Raw genomic sequence first — 24,100 nt, forward strand, 5'->3', positions numbered from 1 at the left:
TCTGAAAACAAACTAATAATATTCAAAGAAGGTCTGAAAAAACAAATTAATATCCAAAGAAGATGAAAGCAAAAATAGAATGTAGATAGACTAATTCATAATCTGGTTTACTCGAGTTGCACGTAACTTGGAACATAAGAGCACGCAAGATAGGAAAGTGGCGTGTATGGAGATTCACCGAGATCCACTTCTCTACAATAACCTTTCTCTCCGATGATGTAAGCTATGTTGTAACTGTATTGAAACTTCTCTGCCTTGTTTTTATCAAAAACCAATGCGACTTTCTTCACCACATCAATCACGACGAAATTTGCAAAATCAAAACGTGGTTTAATACCAACTTTTAAGAACTTGCTCCACGACACATCGGGCTCAATCTTGTCCGTCACCCAAATCTCCACCTCACATGTATCCCACCGCTTTAATAACATCGCAAGCTTCTCTTCTTTGACCACAGATAGAGACACATCATCCAAATTCATGAAGGGCAAAGGCAGACGCGGTCCAAATCTCTCTCTTGTAAAATCAAAATAAAACAAGTATCAATTTTCTGATTCTTTATCTCTAGCATACCAGTAAGTCTTTTCTTTCAAAGACACGCCAGGTTGCATATATACTATATCCCGTTCAAGAGTGACATTAGGAACCCTCCATGAATTCGAGCTCAAATCGTAGATTTCGAGGTTATTTAGGTTATCACCAAAAAGCCTCAAGATTTTGTGGCTACCACATGATTTGTCATATCCGAGAGCAAACCTGTCAACTGTCCTATAATTATAACTGGGTTTGATCCATCTTGGTTTCGAACAATACGGGTTCCAAACCACAAGCCTATTATCCATGTCTTTTTGTGAAACACATAAAAATAAGCCATTGCAGTGAAAGATTTGAGATATACAGAATCTCCGAATTGTATTGTCCATGCTAATAAGTTTACCTTTAAGTTCTATAGAGAGATCAAAGTTGTTGTTTTGAATACCATGGAGATTGACGCCTACCAAATAAATACTAAATTCCTTGATCATCAGAAACTCTCTTTCCCCTAATGCGGCTATATTGCGGATGTACTTATTTGTAAAGCTCCTATCTTTGGTTAAAGCGTTCCACTTTTTGCAAATAGATCGCACTGTTCTCATAAACGTCACAGTAACCCTAGAGAGAATCTCCTCAACCAAATCATTTGGAAGATTTGACATCATCATCATGATGATTGTTGTTTCAAGTTTCAAAGAAGAAACAACATCGCACCGATAAGTTAGGTCAAGTTTCAAAAACCTTCTTGAGAGGCTACAGATAGATAGTTACATAAACCCTGATTTAATTAGGATATATATGGAGTTACAAATTAAAATTAAAATTCAATACTTGATAAAGTTAATTTGTAAGTATAGTTGAATAAAATATATAATTTAAGAATGCTATTTGGAATATAAGAAATACTTGATAAAGTTAATTTGTAACTATAATGAAAGACTGTTGAATTTCAAATAGAAATTTTACAAGAAAAAGATAATTCTAGTAGGAAAAGGAGATAAACGAAATTCTAAAGTTTGCTAAATTCACCAAATTAAACCTCAAGTTTGCCTCGTCCCGAAAAACCAGTCAAAATTGTCTTCATTGAGCCATTTTAGATCAGAAATAAATAGCCACCATATACAGTTTCGGTTATAAACGTTAGTTATGTGTTCTTTTCTTTGTCTCCTTCATCTATTTTGAATAGAAAAAATCTCAAAATTTTAGCCGATTTTGGAGACATAATCTCTTGGGCGTGAAGATGATTTGATTTTGTTTTGTTTAGTACTGGAGGAATTGCTTATAACCATGTTGAGGATTGGACTGAATCCAGGATACTGGTATAACTTGCTCGACCCTTGTCAACTCTCTTTTTTGTAAAATGTAAAGTAAATGAATTCTCTACCATAAGAAGAAGTATTAAGAAACAAATTAATATCATATGATAAATCTTGTTCAAAGAAGATGAAATCAAAATGAAAATGTTAACTATATAAATCTGTTACTTGATAATCATAGAGCATATGAGCACACAAGATGGCCAAGCTGTAGTGTGTTTGGAGATTTAAGAAGATTCACACTTTTGAAATAACCATTCTCTCCAGCTATGTAAGCTTTGTTGTAATTGGGGTTATACATCCATGACCATGACGAGCTGTCTTTCTCAAACACAACTGCGACTTTCTTTTCCTCGTCAATGAAGAAATTCCCATAGCGACAATAAATACTTGGTTCCATATCAAGTTTTAAGAAGATGCTCCACGACACCGCATCAGGCTCAATCTTGTTCGTAACCCAAATAACCATTGTATCCCATAGTAACACCGCAAGCTTCTCTTCTTTAAGAGCAGATAGAGACTTATAACCTTTGTGTAGAGTATAACCTTCATTACTAAAGGGCAGAGGCAGAGGTGTTCCAAATCTCTCTCTTGTAAAATCAAAACATAATAAGTACCAGTCTATTGATTCCTTATCTTTAGCATACCAGTAAGTATCTCCATTCAAAGACACGCCTTGTTTCATATACTCCATATCTCGTTCAAGAGTGCCATCAGGAATCATCCATGAACTAGAGCTCAAATCGTAGATATTGAGGTTATTTTGGTTGACACCGAAAAGCCTCAGGATTTTGTGGCTACCGCTGGATTTGTCGTATCCGAGAGCATACCTGTCGAAGCACCCGAAAGGAGGTCTTGGCATGATCCGTTTTGTTTGTCCCCAATACGGGTTCAAAACCACAAGCATTTTTTCCCGTACGCATAAAAATACACCGTTGCAGTGAATGACTTGAGATTTTTGGAATAAATCATCTTTTTTGTCTCTGCTAACAATTTTAGCCTTAAGCTGAATAGATAGATCAAAGCTGTTGTTCTGACTTCTATGGAGATTGACGCCGACCCAAAAAACATTAAATTGTGTGATCATCAGAAACTCTTTTTCCCCTGATACCGCTGCTTTGTCGATGTTCTTATTCGCAAAGCTCCGATTTTTTGATAAATCGTACCAATTTTTGCAAGTAGATCGTATTGCTCTCAGGTATTTAAACGGAACCCTAGAGAGAATCTCCTCCACCAAATCCTTTGGAAGATTTGACATCATCATCTTCGTCGTTCCAAGTTTGAAACAAAGATTGATATCGATGTAGCACAGATATATTTAGGGCAAATATTAAAAACTCGTTTCATTTTTCATTGTGGTTGCTGGTTTTGTCCGGAGAGGCGTTCGATAGGTTTTGACGTTTTGTAATAGAAGACACAGAAACCCTAAAAAGTGTGACGGTGGAGCATCTGTTACGTTTCCTATTTATTGGGCCCATTAGACACATTAGAGACTAGGCCCATGTGGCAAAAATAACATTTTCGCTTTAATTATCACCCTTCCACAGTTCCACTCAAATCAATTTTTTTTTCCTAGTAAATCTATATTCTCATCATTCTATCAAAGTCTTCTAACACGAGTTTGTCGATATCCATCTCACTGTCATAAGATGTGATCAGTGTTCAAGAAACGCTAGATTTTTATAATTTTTATTACAGCAAAGATCCAAGCTTGCGGAAATCAAGTGAAGACGTGGAGTATCCGACACGTACCCTAAGTTGCTGTCTACTGGGTCGGTACTCCGATAAAGATCCTTGTTATTGGGCCAGTCTTATTTCGGACTCTTTCCATTCTTCTTCGGATAACATTGGTTTAATATATTTTGTTCATTGGTCATGGAGGATTCAATGCAACTAACCAAAGTTTATCATTAGCTTTGTTTCAATGAATCAATAGGAGAAAATTTTCTTTGATGCCCTACACATAACTAAGGACGTGATAAAAAATGGCCGACATGATAGAAGAGAAGAGACAGAGAAATACTCTTCATTCTTTAAGGTCTCTCGTTCAATAATATGACTCGTCGTCGGTCAATATCTTCAAGCGTGGGAACCGAATATTGTCGCACGTGCCAGAATTACATGACAACAATGATACTTTTTTTTTTTTTTTTTTTTGTTCTCACTCATTTTCAAGTTACAGTCTTTCTCTGAATTTATTATCACACAAACAAAATCTCTTCTAATGTCCTGAAGACGCAAACATTCTCGATTCCACGTCTTTTTGCTTTTCCACAGAAACCCAATTTCTCGGATCTGGGATCTTCGTATGAGCTGGTGTTGTTGATCCATCTTTTGTGATACGAATCACACAGGATCGCCAATGGAGTCGATACTTGCTCGAGCCTTGGAGTATACACTCAAGTATTGGCTCAAATCGTTTACCAGAGATCAATTTAAGCTTCAAGGCCGTACCGCTCAGCTTTCTAATTTAGGTTCGTCTTTATCTTCCCTCATTGGGAGGAAAAAAAGTTTGTGTTTTCTGTTTCTTCTGATTCAGATTTTTCTGTGTGCAGACATCAATGGTGAGGCTATACATGCCAGTATGGGTTTGCCACCAGCTCTTAGTGTTACCACTGCCAAAGTTGGGAAATTGGAAATCATGGTTTGTGTTACTTTACTCTGGTTTTCTGATTTTCTGATTTTGTTGCTTAGGAACTTTTATGGAATTGTTTCAAATGGGAATGTCTAACAAAATTCTGAAGAAGTAAGAACATAGCTTTGATTTGTTAAAGCATGTCAAGAGAATACGGAATTGTGACAGTTTAAGTGGATAGTTTGGATAAGTAGTACGAGTTCTTTTGAATATGATGGAACTGAAAAGTCTTTCTGTTTCTTATAACGTGTGTGATCTATCTTGTTCTCCACAAGCAATAATTTCTTTTTTGTTTCCTTCTCATTTTCCTCCTCATATAGCTTCCGTATGTCAGTAATGTACAAACAGAACCCATAGTTGTGCAAATCGATAAACTTGATCTTGTTCTTGAAGAAAATCCTGATGCCGATGTGACAAAGGGTCCAAGCAGGTACTGAGACCTTACTTCCATCTCTTTTGCTTCTACCCAGTCTTGCTTAACTTCCCAGATTATTTATTGAGTCTTTCATTTTTTTCCCCTTCAGTAGTCAGTCTCCAACCGCCTCTGCAAAAAGTAATGGTTATGGATTCGCCGACAAGGTGAGATATCTCAGCTACTTCGTCAATATTTCAAAAAATTATTCCATAAAGCACTGAGGCATCAGTAGGTTTCTACTTAGTGGTTCAAATGGTCTAGCCTACTCTAGTTAGGTAGGTTGTTTTGAGCTTGGTTCATTATTGGTCTTTCTTACACATGTGGTTGAAGACTAGCTAAGTATATAATCCTTTTCTTTTGTCGAAGCAATGATGTGAATTTGCCACCTTTCTTTTGATTCATATAGTTATATTCATTCTGGTATTGAGGTACTTGTTGAATTATATTTTATCACGTTGATCAGATTGCAGATGGAATGACTTTACAAGTTAAGGTGGTCAATCTTCTTCTTGAAACTGGAGGTGGTGCCAACCGTGAAGGAGGGGCAGCCTGGTAAGTTACTTTTACTGCATACATTGTCTAGATATATGGGATTTAGCTTCATCTCTATGGGGTGTTGGAATCTCGTTACGTAGGGTTCTTTGATACATATTACTGATTAGATTATAATTTATGTCTTTCACACTCCTACCTGACTGTAATTTCATTTTCGTTGTCCTCTACTCGGGGATTAAATCTAAATGCCTTGGATTGTTACTTATGTATATAGTATATCTAAGCTTTTATACTTTGTATCTAGGGCTGCTCCGCTGGCATCTATTACAATTCGTAACCTTGTTCTGTACACCACTAATGAGAGTTGGAAGGTGAGATTTGCGAGCATGATGTAAGAAAATTGTTTTCTGGAAGAATTAGTACTCTGAATGAATTTTCATTTACAGGTTGTAAATCTGAAAGAAGCAAGGGACTTCTCTACTAACACAGGATTTATTTATTTGTTTAAGGTATTGATGCCACTCTTTAGCTAGTTTTCCTTGATACATATTCTTGATGGATTAAGCATTCCATCTTAGCGAAAACAGTGCCATATATCTATCTATTTCCATGGCGCTTGCTTTTAAAAGTTCTTTATTCCTACCTGATAATCTTCTTTGAAGATAATATTCTTGATGTGATTTTTTTCTACATGTGATGCATATCCTTTCGTTATCAGAAACTTGAATGGGAAGCTTTATCAATTGATCTTCTACCACATCCTGATATGTTCACTGAAGCTAATTTAGCCCGGTCTGAAGAAGCAAATCTCAGAGATGAGGATGGTGCAAAACGAGTATTCTTTGGCGGAGAACGCTTTTTAGAAGGAATTTCTGGCCAAGCATATGTAAACATTTGTTTTCGTTTCTCTTTTACTTGTACATATGATATTAAAGCGGGATGTAATGCATTAGATGTTTTGGTACCTAATTCATTAGCCTTGATGGTGGCCTCTTGTTCAGATCACGGTTCAGAGAACAGCACTAAACAGTCCACTTGGGCTTGAAGTCCAGTTGCACATTCCAGAAGCTGTTTGTCCAGCCTTAAGTGAACCAGGTTTTTCAGATATATTCTCTTAGTTTTCAGATAGCAGGTTGATGCAGATGGATAACTAAGACTACTCGTTATTCTTTGGAATAGGGTTGCGTGCTCTTCTCCGCTTTCTAACTGGAATGTACTTATGCCTAAACCGAGGAGATGTGGATCCAAAATCTCAGCAGGTCTTATATTTCTCACTCACAGTTGATCTTGTTAAAGGAACGGTTTACATGAATTTTTGTTCTCACTCTTTCATGGTATGCCTATACCAGTCTGCTGAAGCAGCTGGACGTTCTCTTGTCTCCGTTCTTGTGGATCATGTATTTCTTTGCATTAAAGATGCTGGTTAGTTAATTTGACTCACCACATGTTAGCTAAAGAGTGCAGTCTTGCATGGAACCATTACTCTTGTATCCTGGGTTTAACATTTACGGCCTTTCTACGTTTCAGAATTCCAACTGGAACTGCTGATGCAATCACTCCTTTTTTCTCGGGTATGTTCTCACTGATTCTTAAATTTCGATATAGAAACAATTCTTGCATTCACATCTGCACCATGGAACTTTCTTAGTTCTGGGAAATCGTAAACCAAATTTCAGGAACTCTAGTTCGTATGATTTAGTTCTAAGTGTGTATAAGTTTAGTACGAGTTGGAACAAGACGCACACATTATCTATAATAAAATCGGATCTCGGGCAATGTGAGGAATTCATAAAGAAATTAGGGATTTGGACCAGATTTTCTCCCTCGTGAAAATGGTTAATAAACCACTCTAATATAATGAATGCATATAATGGGTTTGACCACTCACTTGGTTGTCTCAAGCTCTATATATCTCTTCCCAGTCATGTTATGTTCACTAGAAAGTTGTTTGCCCTCAGATGATTTAATGCACTTCAGTACGCCAAGCATCTTGAATAAAATCTAGTTGTATGGTGCTGAAATCTGACGTGACTAGGCATATTATACTTGCAGGCCTGTGTTTCAGACGGAGAATCAGCTAACTATTTAACTAAGATTTTGATTGGTGGGCTATTTTTAAGGTGAGTATGCTTATGTCGAGATTATATAGTAATACTCCTGAAGCTATTACTTATAATATTGATATATTTTCTTGTGCAAGTGTGGTTCGCTGCTTTAATTTTAAACTTCTTGCATAATCATTCATGGTTTCAATTCAGGGATGCTTTTTCGCGCTCTCCTTGTGCTCTAATCCAACCATCCATGAAAGCTGCTGCCGAAGACCTTGCAATTCCCGACTTTGGTATTAATATTTCCGGACTATTTTACAAAATTCTTCTATTGTGATCCTGTCAGTTGTTAAGCATTTTTCATGCTGATTAATTTTTCTTCCATAAATTTGTGGCAGCCAAGAACTTTTGCCCTCTCATATATCCATTGGACAGCGGCCCGTGGCAAATAGTTCAGGATGTACCCTTGATCTCCCTACACTCTCTTCAGGTCAAGCCATCCCCAAAACCCCCACACTTTTTCTCAAAGACAGTTATCCAGTGCCAACCCCTCATGGTATGTATATATCACGTAAAAGTCAAAATTTTCTCTTTTTCACATATTCTTGACCATTTTCTTTTTCTATCCTTTCTCAGGTTCATCTTCAGGAAGAAGCTTGTTTAAGAATTTCTTCTTTTCTGGCTGATGGCATTGTTGTAAATCCTGGTGATGTTTTACCTGATAACTCTGTTAACTCTCTTCTTTTCACCCTCAAAGAGTTAGATGTCTCTGTTCCATTAGACATGAGTAATTTGCAAGATTCAGCAATTGAAGAAGACCTATCCGTAAAAAAGTCCTTCGTTGGAGCGAGGCTTCATATTGAAAACTTGTCTTTTGCGGAGTCACCTACCCTAAAAGTTCGGCTACTAAACCTGGAGAAGGATCCTGCTTGCTTCTGTCTTTGGCCAGGACAGCCTATTGACGCCAGCCAAAAGAAATGGACAGCCGGAGCCTCACATTTTAGTTTGGCTTTAGAAACATCTCCCAACTCAACTCAACTTCAGAGTCCTCGTGGTCCGGAAATGGGTTTGTGGAATTGTGTTGAAGGAAAAGACGTGTCTATAGAAGTTGCTATGGTATCTGCGGATGGAAAACCTCTGATAACAATTCCCCCTCCTGGTGGTATTGTTCGCATAGGAGTTGCTTGTGAGCAATATATTTCACGTGCTTCAGTGGAGCAGTTATTTTTTGTTCTGGACCTCTATTCTTACTTTGGTAAGGTGAGTGAAAAGATTTCAATTGTTAAAGAAAGCAAACGCCAGAATACTGTTTCTTTGACTGGAGGGTTGTTGGAGAAGGTTCCTAGTGATACTGCTGTAAAATTGGCTTTGAAGGATCTGCAGCTTAAGTTTCTTGAGTCCTCGTTTACTAGTACCCAGGACATGCCACTCGTTCAGTTTCTTGGCAAAGATCTTTCTGTGAAGGTAACACATAGAACCCTTGGCGGCGCTATTGCAGTATCATCCAACATATACTGGGAAAATATTGAGGTAGATTGTGTAGATACCGACGTAGAACATGAACATGAGAATAGCTGGAACGGTCACTTAGTTAGCTGTAATGGGTCTACCCCACTGAGGCGTGTCTTTTGGGTTGTCAACGGAAGACATGATGAGCATAGTGGCAGCACTCTTACACCTTTTCTGGACATAAGCATAACACATGTGATTCCCCTCAGTGAAAAGGATATGGAGTGCCACAGTGTAAGCATCGTGGCTTGTATTTCAGGTGTACGCCTAGGAGGAGGAATGAGCTATGCTGAAGCTCTCTTACACCGATTCGGAATTCTGAATCATGATGGTGGTCCAGGAGAGGGTCTGTCTAGAGGATTAGATCATTTATCTTCTGGACCTATGTCAAAACTTTTCAAAGCATCTATAGTTGATGACAGGAAAAAGGGTAATAAGAAAACCCATCTTGATTGTTTCCGTTTCATATAGTTCATGTGAAAGTATCCTCTATGCAGATTGTTCTTGGTTACAGCTTCAATTTTTGCTAACCACCGTTGCTAATATATGCATCCAGATGGAACTCCAGGAAACTGGAATGGCGATGGTTTCCCACATTTGGGAAGGCCAGATGACATTGATGTCTCTGTTGAGTTAAGAGATTGGTTGTTTGCTTTGGAGGGCAGAGAAGGTGTTGGCACAAGAATTTTGAATAATGAAGATATTGGAAGAGAAGAGAGGTGTTGGCACACAAATTTCCGTACTTTCCGAGTAATAGCCAAGAGTACACCAAAGAACGTGGATTCAAATGGGACAGAAAACCAGTGTGATGCTCACAAGTATCCTGTGGACTCAATTATTGTAAGTATCTGTACTCCTTTCCACTGCTCAATTTCTTTCCCTGAACTTTCTGAGGTTAATGATAACCACTTCACTTTAAGGAGAGTTTGGTGGTGATCTTAGAAAAACCCTATGTAATTCTTCAAGCAGCCTTTATCTTTCTGGTGTCTTACGAATGCCATAAGGATCGTGGACCATTTTGTGGTACTAAGCCTTTAAAATTTTATCCGGGAAATATAGGTCAGTGTCGAAGGTCTACAGACAGTGAAGCCTCAAATGCAGAAAGGGACCGATTCTTGTAATGGTTTGTCTACAAATGGAGTTCACGAAAACGGTCAAATGCATGGAGGGGTGAACATTGAAGCTAATATTGTGGCATCTGAAGACAAATCTGTTCATGATGACTTATTGAACTGGGTGGCAGAAAGTCTGAAATTCTCTGTTAAGCAACCTGTAAGTCAAGCAGAGCTCATTGCTCTTTGCTTCTTCCTTTTTAGTAAAGTAGTTTTTGTAATAAAGGTCTTTTGTTCTTTGTGCTGCAGGTTGAGGCAGTTGTAACAAAGGATGAGCTGCAACATTTGACTTTCTTGTGCAAATCTGAAATTGACGCAATGGGAAGGATAGTCGCAGGGGTTTTACGTGTACTGAAGCTTGAAGAATCTATTGGCCAGGCGACTCTTAATCAATTAAGCAACCTTGGTATACTTATCTCAAACTCCGCTGCTTCTATTTAAGCTTATAGTTTCAACTTTCCCAGGTTCTTGGATTTTCCTTTTCGGCTTATAACTCTTATGTCTGTATGTTGCAGGAAGTGAAGGTTTTGACAAGATGTTCTCTCCAAAAGCAAGCAGAGCAGGAAGTCCAAAAAGCTCACCTTTTGCTGCATCATTAGATTCAATGAGAGAAATTTCTTTACGTGCAAACCTCGAATCTACCATTTCGTCCATCGAAGAAGCCTCAATGGAGTTAGAGGCCAAGTGTTCAGCTCTAGTGTCTGATCTCAACGATTCAGAATCTTCAGCAAAACACGCCAACGAGCTCAAGCAGAAACTCGAGAGCTTGCAGAGCTTAATGGCTAAATTACGAACCCAAATCTAAAATTTATACTCCCAATAAGAAGTGAAGCAGGGCAGCTAATTCTTTGATGTAAATAGCATATATAGAGAAATGTGAGAAGCGGCGGGGAATTTTTTTGTATCCTTTATATATAATGTGGAAACGAATTTTTGTGTATGTCTCATGAGTTATGAGCAATGCTTGTACTTGCTATCACCCAAAAAGGAACTGTCTTTTTGGATTCATAAGTTTCGAGAAATTTTTGCAAAAAGCTATGTTTTTTTTACGTTCTTCATGGTTGATTTCGATTAAAAGAGATCGCTTTTTGTAGCTCAGGTCTCATCAAATCTGAATCCAATTTTCAGTTGGTGGATATTGGATGATGCTGGTTGTTTCGGAAAACTACTTATTAAGCCCTTCTTTGTACCTTAAAGCTCTTAAATTATGCAGCTACCAAAACGTCAAGAAACAACTATTGTTGATCCATGGGAATTCGATTACAAATGGGTTCTGCTCCAATCTCCAGTTGAAGGACATGTTGATAGATTTGTACTTAAAACAGGGAGATGTGAAACATGCACGTAAACTGTTCGATAGAATTTCTAAGAGAGATGTGGTTTCTTGGACAGCTATGATCTCGAGGTTTTCTCGATGTGGATATCACCCGGACGCGTTGTTGTTGTTTAAAGAGATGCACCGGGAAGATGTTAAGGCTAATCAGTTCACTTATGGGAGTGTTTTGAAGTCGTGTAAAGATTTGGGGTGTCTGAAAGAAGGGATGCAGATACATGGTAGTGTGGAGAAAGGGAATTGTGCAGGGAACTTAATTGTGAGAAGTGCATTGCTTTCTCTTTATGCCAGGTGTGGAAAGATGGAGGAAGCTCGTCTTCAGTTTGATTCAATGAAAGAAAGGGATTTGGTTTCTTGGAATGCTATGATCGATGGATACACCGCCAATGCTTGTGCAGATACTTCGTTTAGTCTGTTTCAGTTGATGCTCACGGAAGGTGAACTACTTAATTCAATTCTTCGTACATATTTCAAAACTTATGTGACTCAGTTTGGTTATATAGCTTCTTGTGTTGTTATGTGTTAGGGAAGAAGCCAGACTGCTTCACCTTTGGAAGCCTCTTGAGAGCTTCTATTGTCGTTAAGTGTCTTGAAATAGTCAGTGAATTACATGGATTAGCGATCAAGCTGGGTTTTGGGAGATCAAGTGCACTAATTAGGTCTCTGGTTAATGCATATGTGAAGTGTGGTAGCCTTGCCAATGCTTGGAAACTGCACGAGGGCACAAAGAAAAGAGACTTACTATCTTGCACTGCTCTAATTACAGGTTTTTCACAGCAGAACAACTGCACAAGTGATGCCTTTGATATCTTCAAAGATATGATACGGATGAAAACAAAGATGGACGAAGTTGTAGTATCCTCGATGCTTAAAATATGCACCACCATTGCATCTGTAACCATTGGAAGACAGATCCATGGTTTTGCCTTAAAATCTTCCCAAATCAGATTCGATGTTGCTTTGGGGAATTCGCTGATAGATATGTATGCAAAGTCTGGGGAAATCGAGGATGCAGTCCTGGCTTTCGAAGAGATGAAAGAGAAAGATGTGAGATCATGGACCTCTTTGATTGCAGGATATGGAAGACATGGGAATTTTGAGAAAGCAATTGATCTTTATAACAGAATGGAGCATGAAAGGATCAAACCGAATGACGTTACATTTCTTTCTCTCCTCTCTGCTTGTAGTCATACAGGACAAACCGAACTAGGCTGGAAGATTTACGACACAATGATCAACAAGCACGGAATCGAAGCTCGAGAAGAGCACTTATCTTGCATCATAGATATGCTTGCGCGCAGTGGCTACTTGGAAGAAGCTTATGCACTGATAAGAAGTAAAGAGGGTATTGTAAGTCTTAGCTCATCAACATGGGGAGCTTTTCTTGATGCATGCAGGCGCCATGGGAATGTGCAGCTCAGTAAAGTAGCAGCCACGCAGCTTCTGAGTATGGAACCGAGGAAACCAGTCAATTACATCAATTTGGCCAGTGTGTATGCAGCTAATGGAGCATGGGACAATGCTTTGAATACTAGAAAGCTTATGAAAGAGAGTGGTTCCTGCAATAAAGCTCCAGGATACAGCCTTGTGTATTGAACTAAGAGAATAAGACAAAATCTCCAGAAAGGGTATACACTGTGGTACAAGGGTGGACGTTAACAAGGCTACAAAGAGCATCTCAAGGTCTCAGGGAGTAGCAACATGATCAGAATTACAATAAAAGAATGGATATCTCATTTCTTCGCACTCCTAATTCATCAATTCCTACAAGACTCAGACCGCTACTTGGTAATCACGTCCCAGCGCCATATAGTCCCGTCCTCGCAGCAAGCAAGAATCGTGCTACAATCCCATGGAAGAAACAGTGTGTCAGAATCCAAAGTTTGGTTTGATTTACAGTAACTATTGAGTCATAAATAACATTAAGAAATTTTCACTGCATTGGTGAGAGAGAAGATGGATTTATACCTTCCATCGACAGACATGGCTGTTTGCCTGATTACAGACTTTGATTGATTGTGTGATAACCTATATGGCAACAGAAAATCATGTCAAGACTAAAACATTTCTTAAAGATCAAACATTGTATCTGAATCCGAAACTAACTTACTTTGTAATCAAAACAGGAGGGCAACTTTTCAAATCCCAGACATAAACCTTTCCTTCCTGATTACCTGATAACAAACCAGCGAGTAATTTGTCACAAAATGAATAAGAAAAGTTGAAGTAATCTATCTATAGAATGCAAATTTGTATCTAACGAGCTCTCTGATTACCTATCGCAACAGAACTTAAATGGAGGTCACAAGAAAACTTGATAAACCAAATATCACACATTGGAACCGGGTATCTTAATAGAACATCTGAAGCTCCCTGCAAACCACAAAAAGTTCAACTGTAAATATATGTGATGAAATGAATGATTATGTTGTGTTTGGAGCAACAATGAGATCCTAACCTCGCCAGGAGAATTCTCTTTCAGTTGTGGTTCCCACAACAGGATCTCGTTGTCCACACTCTAAAATCCGATAGAACAACACAAGAGTAAAGTGTTTTAACAGTACACCAAATGAATTAATCTTAACCATCATTGACTTACTAACCTTTGAGAGGATAAAATCACCAAACCAACGGTTACAATCTACATAATTTGTATGAATGGAAGCTGTAAATACCTACATATAGAAGTAATGTTATTTACAAAGGCCATCACCAATATTTGTATGTCACTTGTTGTTACAAGACAAGGCTAAAACAAAATACTTACAGGGAATTGGACAAATTTTGTGGGGAATTTTGATGGATCATCAGTCCATGTGAATGACTTCTCGACGTACGTCCAAAACTCTATAGACAGCCAAAGAATAAGAAGATCATACAAACGAACCACAAGCCATTTTTCTCAAAAGGTTTTTTAAAATGGAAGTTTATTACAATATGTGCTCGATCGTACCTTTCATTGACCATATTTTAATAGTGGTGTCCATACCACAACTAGCAAAGCGGTAAATATCAGACGGATGAAAATCCTACAATTTTCAAAATAAGATGGTTCCCCTTAACATTGTCTCTATATATTATTGTAGAAAACTAACTGAATTAGATAAAACAATATTGGCTCACCACACTTAGAACTTCATAGCGATGACCTCCAGCTCCAGCAAATATCAAAATACATATCCCAGTTTCAACATTCCACAAACGAACAGATTCATCCTTATTCAATTAAAACGTAACAGCTCTTAATCACCAACAAATAAAAAAGAAGTCAGGATACTTTAGGAAGAAAAGAAAGCCAAGAGATATACCTTGCTAGCAGTAATCACAAGTTGAGGTTTTAAAGGTTGTGTCCTGATTTCGTTCACTGAATCTCCATGACCCACAAGACTCTGCACATTTGCGAGCACAGATTATACAAGAAAGATATAGAATCATTTGCTAGGATACATAGAACATCCATAAAAATGCAATAATACCTTATGAATCGTTTCACTGTTGACGTCAATGACTCGGATTATACCTTTTACTCCTCCAGCCGCAACATATGGGTTCCCATTAACGCCACACGCCCAACTTACCGTGTAAAACGACTCTTCCTTCTGCTCTCCAGAGGACATAGACAAAATATAACCAAATGGCCTCAGTGAAACATCACTTACTTTAATTTGATGGAAAAGCTAATATGTATGCTTCCTTACATCTTCATCAGCATAGGATTGCAATGCTGATATGGCACCATCTCCGAGACAATTGTACAGAGTAATCTACATAATAAGAGATACACCAATGGCAGTAATGAGATTCATGAACTAGCTAAGTAAAGGTTAAATGAAAGAACCCCTTGGTTAAAGCTTCTATGAGAAACTCAAATATTTCTAACTAGTAAATCATTCAATTTAAAATCCAACGGAAACTAGGAAAGATGAAAAAAACTACAACTAGTTAAGATAAGTATATTGAGACTGAGCAACCAAACAACCTTAGTGCGGAAACTGTTAGGCACACAACATTATAAAGAGAATGAGACCTAACCAAGTGTGTAAGATTACAAGTTAACTCTACTCATTGCCGATTGGACCCCAAGGACTTTCACATGGTATCAAAGCCCACTAATCCCAAATGCTCGACCGAAGACGATTACAAATTAACTCCACTCATTACCGATTGGTTTTTCATGGAACCCGAGAACTTTACGCGGTATCAGAGCCTACTAAGCCCAAACGGGTATCCGATCGATGTTTCGACGAATACAAATGAGCCTAAAGAGCCACTATCAGGTACATTCGGAACCCACATTGAAAACAAAATAGAGCAGTCTAATGTATAAGGTAATGACTTCACTCTATCTAGTTTCAAAATTAGAAAAAAAAATAACTTCCACAAAATCTCCAATACAGGAAAGCTTAAACTAAACGCTTCATAACTCACTTGATGACCGTTTCAAAAGGAACCTCCTTAGATAAGCAGACTAACAACATCAACCAAAGTTTCAATTTTTTTTAGAACAGAATGCAAATCAAGTGTATAAGGTAATGAGTTCACTTTAAATTAGAAAACAAAAACCATATCTTCCACAAAATCTCCAAAACCAGAAAGTTTGAACTAAATGTTACATAATCTTAGACTATAGCATCAAGCAAAGTTTCAATCTTTTAATCTCACTAAAGGCTAGAAATCAGAATCCAAAATCAAACACAAAAGGAAAGGCCTTAATGTTACAATCAATCTGAATCAAAACCTAAACAGACCCAGAATTGAAAACAGTGATTTCGAATTGAAAGTCGAGATCTTTTACCCGATTTCCACCAGCGGTAACGAAGACATCGAAGAAACGAGCATCAAGGAAGTTGAAAACAACAGCATACAAAGGTTTCTTCCCTTCCTGAATCCTATTCGTCACTTTGTACGATTTCTTATTCGATGGAGTCAAAGACCCAACTATTGACTCGTTCCCTAAGGTTATCTTCGACATTCGATATTCGAAATCTCTCTCTCTGTCTGACTCTCGCACACTAATCTAAGCTCACAAGTCTCTCATGCAACAACAACTGGTGTTTTGTAATTTTCGATTAGACACAGATTCACAGGTTATTAAAATTACTGTAACCGTAGATTTTGACCTCACGACAAACTTTTATTTTGGACCTGACACAACACACAACTCACCTTTTAGAAAAAAATGGTAAGAAAAATCAAATTTAACGTTTTTTAATAGGACTTAGAATTAAACGTTACGATGAAAAATAAATATATTCTTTGATTGATACGATCGAAGTTTACCTATTTGTCTTTCTTTTTTTTCAAAGGAATATTATAGATTTGATTGAAATTTTCTGAAAGTAGTAATTATTTAATATGTAATCTTATATTATTGACCATTCATTACTATTAGTTTTACTAAAAATGGTTAAATGATATAAGGTTTGGATTTAAATGGTATCACGTTTTTATGTTTTGAAAACATTATTTTGTCAATTACATACATTTCTCAATTTTATGTAATTCTTTTCTTCCACCCAAATTTTACATATTTTTTTACCTTTTTCTCAAATTTGATACTCAATAGCTACAATTCCAACAGTACCACATATTTTTTCCATCAAGTTTACTGTATGCAAATATGGATCATTTCTTCTGGACTACACCTCCGAGAGTTTATATATCATAGTATCCATGGGTAATACGATACTTATGGAAAGTTTTATAAGATTTACTTGTAATATTGCATTAAGCCAAAATGGAGGAACGAACTTGGCTCTATAATCGACCATAGAAGTGCTCTGTTTTATTTAAAGCTTACTTTCATCTCTTACCTTAAGTTTTTATTTTATTTTCTTGCACTTTAACTAAAATAGATTTTAGATACACCAAAACAAAATCAAGATCACCGATATAAGAATTAAAAAACATAGATGCAACAACTAATAGACAAACCATAACCAATTTGAAAATAGAAAGTGTGCTAAGTAGGTTTGATGTCCGCCTATTTGAAGTTGTAAATAAATTGATTTAACATTTTATCCTCTCACTGTTGTTATTTACCATGATATCTCTTCGTTGAGAGCATTTTACTTATTTAAAATGTATTTAATGGATTTTTAAAGGGTTTATTTGAATACTTTGGAATACTTTTCCAAATAAGTCACATTATCAAAAAAGAAAATTAGAAGTTCACTATTTGGATATAACGATTTGAACATCTCCAAACAAGATAATCAAGGTCCAAACTTTGAGAAACTCATCGATAACGACAAAATTTGCGATAACGACAAAATTTACGATAGAGTCCAATCAATGTTTATAGGAAAGGAAGACAAAAAAATACATGGTTATAGTTTATTTTAATATATGTTGAATGTAATATATGAAATTATAGTGCTTTAATTATAATTTGAAATAATCAGTTTACAACGGTACAAATTATATAATTTAAACAAAAAAATAGTTTAAAGCAATTATGGATAATTTTCGAGTGGTATTGTAGAATATCACGTGTGGAAAACACATTTGTTCAAAAAAATTTAGAGATCTATAGAACCTCTAGTTTTAAACCCTAGGAGTAAACAAGTATTGAAAGCTTTTGTGGTTGTTGTGTACTTGCTCGCTTCCTCGTACAACTCTTATAGGAAAATAGCATTTCTCCTAGCACTAAGTTCTGGAAGCGAATGCTCCCAAAATCTCACAACTAATTCACAATTGCTCCTATAGGATCGAATAATACGTGAAAACTGAACTGGTATCCGAGTAAAAACCAAACTAAACACATTACTCTTCTAATTGTACCCGATAATTTTTTATTCTTTCCATTCTAATTTTTTTATTCGATTAAATTGAAATTTTCCGGATATTTTGGATATTTTTCAATAGTTTGAGAATCTAAGTAAAAATATTTGAATTGAACAATATCCAAAAAAATGCACTTTATAATTACCACCTTTGTACCAATCCTATTATAAATTCAAGTAATCAATATATAAAAACAAAATTGTACTAATAAACGATGACTAGAAGAAAAAAATCTAGCATCTATATAAAGTATAAAACCGACCGAAAATTCTAGCCGTAGATTTAAAACGAAAAAGTTTCTGATAAAAAATGATTAAAAATTAAGCAGTAAAATCTATCCATTTCATATTATCAAATTCCCTACAAAAGAAAAGTGTTTAAAAAAAATATTGAAGGAAAAAGATTCTCTTGTTGTAAGTTCTAATCTCCCTCTCAGTCTTCTCATGTTATTTCCATGGTTGGTCTTAAAGAAATTTTTACCGTTTTTTGAATATTTAAATGTCTCTTTTTCAAAATTAAGATCGATTTGTCATGTAGCAATCATGATTTGACGATAATCACATTTCTCATGCCTTATTGTTGCTCTCTAAATACGTGCTTACATATATATGTAAACGCATATGTATTTGTCTATTTGTATATATATGCACCAAAGCAACACACGATCTCCACAAGATTAGTGGATCGATTAGCTGCTTCAGATCTGAAAAAATAAAAACTAAAACTTTTGTTGATCGATTTGCTTAATCTCTGTAAGTGTTTTTTTTTTTTAGAAACTCAAATAGTCATGCCCTACTCATATTTTTTGTTTGTTGTTTATAGGAACCTTGTTTTTCTATATGTGATTCTCGAAAAATGTTTTTGTAAATTGTATTCATAAAACTACTGTCTAAACTTTTATATCAAGTTGTTTTAATTGATTTTCTTGAACTTTTCTATAGTGAAAAATGGAGCCGGAACTGGACTTAACACTGAAGTTGGGTTTGCCAAATTCGACTGTTGAGACACATCTGACCTTAAGCCCTCCCACCACCACCACTGATCAGGTCTTATTTCATTTATTTATTCCTTATTATTATTATTTTTTCACTATAATTTATTGATATGAGCATGAATAAATATGAAAAATCTTCATCTGATGAATCAATCCTAGAGAGATCTATTGATACCACCATCTCTTCTTTCATTTATTTTGCTTTTGAAATAATTGGACTAATTAATTTCATGCTTATCAAAGTTTTTTAAATTCTTTGGACTATTATTAAATTATTAAAAATCTCTCTTAAAAAACGCTAATCCCACTGTCTTTTTAAAGGTAAAAACACTAATTGGAGGAAAAAAACATTGGAACCTTATCATCATCTTCTTTTTACAATTAATTCCTACATACGGACAAATATTACATAAAATATGCATTAATTACTAGTGTAACAAACAAATATAGGGAACCAACGTCGTGGACGGCGGAGAAGTTATAAACCACCGTCGGGGTCTTTTGGGAGATGATGAAGTGATCCACAACGAACCTACAAGAAACAACGTGGAGTTCAACATCAGAATCTACAATTACGTCTTTCAACAGTTTGTTGGTGCCCCCAACACCTTGAACTTTGCTCCTTATCCGATGCCTCCGTCTCCGGCACCGGCACCTGAGACTCCTCCAGTGAGTGATGAGTATGTTCTGATTGATGTTCCTGCTAGGAGAGCTCGTCGTAACAACTCTACGGTGATGACAAACTCTTGGAAGGAAAACGCAACCCCGAAGCGGATTCGCGGTTGTGGTGGATTCTGCGGGGGGAGGATTGAAGGGATGAAGAAGTGTACGAACATGAATTGTAACGCACTTAACACTCCTATGTGGCGAAGAGGTCCTCTTGGTCCTAAGGTAATTAGTCTCCGAATTTTCAACTAATAAATCATGTTTAAATATTAATTATGCTGCTTAATAATTATTATTAATTTTTAAATTGGTAAATGTGTTTCAGAGTTTATGCAATGCTTGTGGGATCAAGTTCAGGAAGGAGGAAGAGAGGAAAGCCAAAAGAAATGTAGTGATTGTATTAGATGACTAATATAAAGAAAATAAGAGAAGTTGATCGTTAGTTATTAGGCATTGTATATTATCAATGTCCCTGGTTAAGCGTTATGAGAGAAGAGCTAAAGTTTTGAGAGTTATCACTTAAGCAATTGTAATGTTAAGGTCGCTCATTTGCAAGTCTTATAAAATTCATGAATTTGTGGCTTTTTTTTAATAATGAAAATCGTATTTCAGTTACCCCTTTACAAACAAATTATTGGATCTATTCACCAAAAAAATCAAAAAAATATATTGGATCTATAGAGCTTTACTTTCATGACTTGAATACTAATGTAAAATGAAAAATTTCTCTATGTAAAAGTTACATGCTGATAAATGTGATTTGATAGATAATTTTAACAAATGATGTAACAATATTCATAATTTTGTCTTTTTATTCGAATTTAATACAATAACTAAAACAAATGTTACTTGGAAACATTATACATATCGATAGTAATACTTATTCATACACAGTTACACATAATTCAGATATCATTGGGTTCATACTTTTATCAGATTTCAGTTTTTCAATAAATAATATAAATAGTACATTTTGGTCATAAAATTGGTATCTTGACATAAAAGAAATTCCAAAATATAGTTAAATTTTAATTTCTCCATATCTATGCTATTCCAGAAATGTTGCCATATATTTTATCTTCTTGTCATTTTTAAATTCAAAAGTCTCGTTTTTTTTAGCAATCAAAAGTATAGTTATAAAATCATATATTTACCAGAATAAGAATTTGTATTCTACATTCGACAACCAAAGTAAATAAATGGTTTTACTCACAGCTTGTGTTCGACTTGTTGCATGTCGGAAAAGAGCAAATTTCAAAGCCTCTCTGTAACTTCCAAAACCTACCATCAACCAAAATACTAATCCTAACCACATTTAAATATCTGTTTACCTCATAAAACATGCTTCCTTCCAAATCGAAACCATAGCTAGGTTATATAAAAACGTTACTATGTACCCCCAAAATGATTAGTTAAGAAAAAAGGAAGAAAAAAGACTTGTCAATTCCCTAACCATCTTCACAAGCCACCATTTTTACTATCTTCATTATCGCCTTCCATGTTAGAAGAATCTTCGACGACCGTTTCCTCTTGAATCACCGAACCTTGTTTCCTCGACAGTTCTATTGAATCTTGAGCAACTTTGGTTTCCCTGAGTGGCATCAGCTCCTCTCCCACTGCCACCATTTTGCTCATTGGCTATGCAATAATCACCAAAACCCCAAAATCATTAGCTAACATATACCATCTAGACACTTACTAAAATAAAATGAAACACTAATCTATACCTCCCAATCTTTGTAATCAAATCTAAGAACAAAATGGTTATAAGCGACCTCCCCTGACAGCACCAGGTTTGCTGCAGGAGCATTCCTTGGCTCTGAAGACAAAGAAACCAGTTTTTTGGGGTTAGAGGGTGAAATCAACTACCAAAATCAGACACAAGGAAGGAAAGGTAAATCTTACCAACAAAATGAGAACCATTGTTATCAACAGTTATCTCAACACGTCCATCTTTCACCAGGAATGAAAGTGCGAACATATTCTCTGCTGTCTGAGCAAATGATTTCCTATTGAGCACCAAATTCTCAATCTTGACACGTTTGTTTTTCCGCAAGATGTTAAACATTACTGCCATGTTATTGTCTGTATCACTTTTCTTTTCAGCTTCTGTATCATCAACCTCCTCTGGCTTAACACCAGCACCAGGCTTTGTACGTTTTCTGTTGCCCACTCTACTTTTCCTTTGTTTCATTTCACTATACATAGGACCCATCCTAGAAAAACAGATACAAAAACAGAACAATAAGTTAAAATATTATCGATATTGTCGAATAAGGTATACCAATTCCATATCCTAACATTAAGCACTAGTAAATGAGAGAAAGAAAACTCACATTGTTGTACAACCACATGATACCAAAACCGTGGAACAGACCGTAAACCCAAGATCCTTCCACTTCATTGACACTTGTGTATTTTCATCAGCATCAATTCTTAAAGAAGTTTTGCCAAACCCATTGATCAAGGCATTAACAAACTCAGCTGGAGAAACACCACCATGAGCTGATTGCGATTTCACCGATGAAACCACACTATTCGTTAAATCCAAAAGCGCCTCCGCATCAGCAATCTGCTCTCTAGGCTTCCGAACTGCAATAAAAATGTAAAAGCACCAAAAAAAGATATCATCAGTGAATAAAATTATCCTTGCTACAACTAAAATACACAACATAAGAACTAAGAACAGTTTTTAGGTTCATCCAAAATAAGAAACATCTACTAGTTTAAGACTTAGGAATATATATATAAACGAATTGGGACAAGTTTACATTTACCTTTCTGGTGCAAATTCTCAACCTCATTAATGATACTGTTGAACTTGTTAGAATCAATTTTTGTCAAGTCATCTTTAGCATCTGTACCAAAAAAAAGTTAGGTCAGAAAAAAAACCCTAAAAAAAACCCTAAAGTAGAAGAAATAGAATGTAACCTTTGATCTTGTGGGTAAGAGCAAGATACTGAGATCTTATAGCTCTCCGATCAGCAATTCCTTGTTCTTCTTCTTCCTGAATCGGCGGTTGTTGAGGCCGTAATGAAGCAATTACGGTCTTACTACGCTTCTCCTTCTTTACGATCTTTGGTGTCTCCGAGGACTCATCGGCTTCTCTTCTCCTGCTGCGATCTCCGGTTAATTCCGTTTCCCATTTCACCGAGTTTCTCATGATGATTTTAGAAAAAAATCATCTGAGAGACGGAAAGGAAAAAGGTGAAACGAAGAGATTATAAAAATAAGAAAGAAACCCTAACGGCGGCGAGAAGACGAAGAGACGTCGATAAATTTCCCGCCAACGTCGAAGTCTCTGCTATATATTTATTGGAGTATATTTTTTGTTGACTTTTTTGCCTAAAGATTAGGTTTCGGTTGACTATCCTCTGAACTAATAAATACTTGGTTAACTCAGGCTGAGCTATGTTCTGCTGCTCTAATGGTTGGTCATGATTCATGAGATTTTACTTCCCTTGGGTAATTACAATTATGTTTCAAGGAACATGTGGATCCTTGATACCCTGTGTGAAAAGTTGCGTCAAGGTCCAAGTTTGCGAGTGGCTCGCTATTTCATAGTTGTGAGATTAATTGATGCATGAAATGATTTACGTGTTTAAAGGGTGCGAAGAGATCAAACCGGAAGTGTTTGACACAAGACACAAACTTTGGAAGTGGCGCCACAATCCCACTATATTTATCTCTGTCTCAATAGAGAGAAAGATCTTATATTCTAGGAGTTATGGACAAGTGAAGTGATAGTTTATGATCCAAGAGATGGTACATGCATGTGAGCACTATTGCAATAAAGATGTTCGATGTGTGTGTGATAGATTATGTGATTTATGTATATAACTCTAGCTCCTCTTGGGTTTATGTGGTATGACTTTAAGGAGAAGGATTGGAGACTTGTTAATGGTTTGAAGCTTGACAAGTATTTGTGCTATCAAAATCTCAATGGCTGAATTAATATATATAAACCATAATATGGACAAAAAAAATTGAAATAGATAAATATTAAACATATGAATATTGTTCAATTAAAAAGACAATCAGGAAAAAGGTATTTAAGAATACCTCACATGTAAGGTCCTTTTTTTTTCTTCTTTCTTTTTTTTGGTGTTTGGTTTGGAAATGTGTGCTCGAGCACTCGACCTCGTGAACACAAGCACTGACCCATGCTTAAATGTTACCAACGAGCCACAAGCGACGAGAACGTTAACAATCAAATATGATTATTATTATCATGTTCCTATTGTAATAATAGTAACC

The 24,100-nt window shown here is 36.2% G+C and overlaps 6 protein-coding genes, 3 long non-coding RNA genes and 1 pseudogene across 11 annotated transcripts; 5 read left to right on the top strand and 5 right to left on the bottom strand.

Annotated features, from left to right (window-relative positions):
- Positions 1-62: 62 nt before the first annotated feature.
- AT3G20705 lies at positions 63-1,199 on the bottom strand (annotated as a pseudogene). The gene has a single exon.
- A 383-nt stretch (positions 1,200-1,582) lies between these two features.
- On the top strand, positions 1,583-1,890 carry AT3G04005. Its single transcript, NR_141056.1, has one exon. It is a non-coding gene; the product is annotated as an other RNA (long non-coding RNA).
- Positions 1,891-1,932: 42 nt separating this feature from the next.
- Positions 1,933-3,264, bottom strand: AT3G20710 (F-box family protein). The gene has a single exon (NM_112962.2). The coding sequence runs from the start codon at positions 3,112-3,114 to the stop codon at positions 2,026-2,028; it is 1,089 nt and encodes a 362-aa protein (NP_188707.1). The 5' UTR covers positions 3,115-3,264; the 3' UTR covers positions 1,933-2,025.
- Positions 3,265-4,010: 746 nt separating this feature from the next.
- On the top strand, positions 4,011-11,145 carry AT3G20720 (amino-terminal region of chorein). Of its 2 annotated transcripts, none has more exons than NM_001203014.2 (20): positions 4,011-4,324; positions 4,406-4,494; positions 4,806-4,915; positions 5,010-5,064; positions 5,364-5,452; positions 5,700-5,766; positions 5,842-5,904; positions 6,114-6,281; positions 6,397-6,490; positions 6,575-6,654; positions 6,745-6,817; positions 6,923-6,966; positions 7,448-7,515; positions 7,654-7,736; positions 7,842-7,999; positions 8,080-9,382; positions 9,509-9,792; positions 10,012-10,224; positions 10,314-10,470; positions 10,580-11,145. In NM_001203014.2, exons 1-20 carry the CDS (start codon positions 4,213-4,215, stop codon positions 10,867-10,869), a joined length of 3,600 nt encoding a protein of 1,199 aa, NP_001189943.1. In that variant the 5' UTR covers positions 4,011-4,212; the 3' UTR covers positions 10,870-11,145. The 2 variants fall into 2 exon arrangements, with proteins under 2 accessions (NP_001189943.1, NP_188708.4); NM_112963.5 differs by having other exon boundaries at positions 4,023-4,324; positions 6,114-6,230; positions 8,080-9,202; positions 10,580-11,120.
- AT3G20730 (PPR superfamily protein) lies at positions 11,011-12,993 on the top strand (the record flags this gene model as incomplete). Its single annotated transcript, NM_112964.2, has 2 exons — positions 11,011-11,834; positions 11,924-12,993. Exons 1-2 carry the CDS (start codon positions 11,207-11,209, stop codon positions 12,991-12,993), a joined length of 1,698 nt encoding a protein of 565 aa, NP_188709.2. The 5' UTR covers positions 11,011-11,206.
- Positions 12,161-12,546, bottom strand: AT3G04015. The gene has a single exon (NR_141057.1). It is a non-coding gene; the product is annotated as an other RNA (long non-coding RNA).
- FIE (Transducin/WD40 repeat-like superfamily protein) lies at positions 12,924-16,567 on the bottom strand. Its single transcript, NM_112965.1, has 13 exons — positions 16,193-16,567; positions 15,096-15,161; positions 14,874-14,996; positions 14,706-14,786; positions 14,521-14,613; positions 14,351-14,426; positions 14,165-14,244; positions 14,001-14,072; positions 13,856-13,915; positions 13,674-13,770; positions 13,508-13,571; positions 13,366-13,425; positions 12,924-13,239 (listed from the first exon to the last, which is right to left on the bottom strand). Exons 1-13 carry the CDS (start codon positions 16,367-16,369, stop codon positions 13,179-13,181), a joined length of 1,110 nt encoding a protein of 369 aa, NP_188710.1. The 5' UTR covers positions 16,370-16,567; the 3' UTR covers positions 12,924-13,178.
- AT3G04025 lies at positions 15,140-15,349 on the top strand. The gene has a single exon (NR_141058.1). It is a non-coding gene; the product is annotated as an other RNA (long non-coding RNA).
- A 2,286-nt stretch (positions 16,568-18,853) lies between the features above and the next one.
- On the top strand, positions 18,854-20,255 carry GATA29 (GATA transcription factor 29; the record flags this gene model as incomplete). The annotated part of the gene is made up of 4 exons (NM_112966.2): positions 18,854-18,935; positions 19,125-19,229; positions 19,628-20,068; positions 20,169-20,255. Exons 2-4 carry the CDS (start codon positions 19,131-19,133, stop codon positions 20,253-20,255), a joined length of 627 nt encoding a protein of 208 aa, NP_188711.1. The 5' UTR covers positions 18,854-18,935; positions 19,125-19,130.
- Positions 20,256-20,770: 515 nt separating this feature from the next.
- AT3G20760 (Nse4, component of Smc5/6 DNA repair complex) lies at positions 20,771-23,969 on the bottom strand. Its single transcript, NM_112967.4, has 8 exons — positions 23,906-23,969; positions 23,441-23,789; positions 22,775-23,352; positions 22,621-22,701; positions 22,180-22,435; positions 21,749-22,059; positions 21,571-21,662; positions 20,771-21,481 (listed from the first exon to the last, which is right to left on the bottom strand). Exons 3-8 carry the CDS (start codon positions 23,004-23,006, stop codon positions 21,302-21,304), a joined length of 1,152 nt encoding a protein of 383 aa, NP_188712.4. The 5' UTR covers positions 23,007-23,352; positions 23,441-23,789; positions 23,906-23,969; the 3' UTR covers positions 20,771-21,301.
- Positions 23,970-24,100: the final 131 nt, after the last annotated feature.

This window comes from Arabidopsis thaliana, chromosome 3, assembly GCF_000001735.4.
Source record: "Arabidopsis thaliana chromosome 3, partial sequence".
Taxonomy (NCBI): domain Eukaryota; kingdom Viridiplantae; phylum Streptophyta; class Magnoliopsida; order Brassicales; family Brassicaceae; genus Arabidopsis; species Arabidopsis thaliana.

Bases quoted from the DNA above. Each gene is read 5' to 3' on its own strand.
- AT3G20710 (NM_112962.2), bottom strand. From the start codon at position 3,114: ATGATGATGTCAAATCTTCCAAAGGATTTGGTGGAGGAGATTCTCTCT.
- AT3G20720 (NM_001203014.2), top strand. From the start codon at position 4,213: ATGGAGTCGATACTTGCTCGAGCCTTGGAGTATACACTCAAGTATTGG. The intron at 6,818-6,922 runs GTTAGTTAATTT...TCTACGTTTCAG, and splicing joins TCTTTGCATTAAAGATGCTG to AATTCCAACTGGAACTGCTG. The intron at 9,383-9,508 runs GTAATAAGAAAA...ATATGCATCCAG, and splicing joins AGTTGATGACAGGAAAAAGG to ATGGAACTCCAGGAAACTGG.
- FIE (NM_112965.1), bottom strand. From the start codon at position 16,369: ATGTCGAAGATAACCTTAGGGAACGAGTCAATAGTTGGGTCTTTGACT. The intron at 14,614-14,705 runs GTATATCTCTTG...TAATTGAATAAG, and splicing joins TTGTGATTACTGCTAGCAAG to GATGAATCTGTTCGTTTGTG. The intron at 13,916-14,000 runs GTTAGTAAGTCA...ATCGGATTTTAG, and splicing joins GTGATTTTATCCTCTCAAAG to AGTGTGGACAACGAGATCCT.
- AT3G20760 (NM_112967.4), bottom strand. From the start codon at position 23,006: ATGAGAAACTCGGTGAAATGGGAAACGGAATTAACCGGAGATCGCAGC. The intron at 22,060-22,179 runs GTGAGTTTTCTT...CTGTTTTTCTAG, and splicing joins TCATGTGGTTGTACAACAAT to GATGGGTCCTATGTATAGTG. The intron at 21,482-21,570 runs GTATAGATTAGT...ATTATTGCATAG, and splicing joins TTGATTACAAAGATTGGGAG to CCAATGAGCAAAATGGTGGC.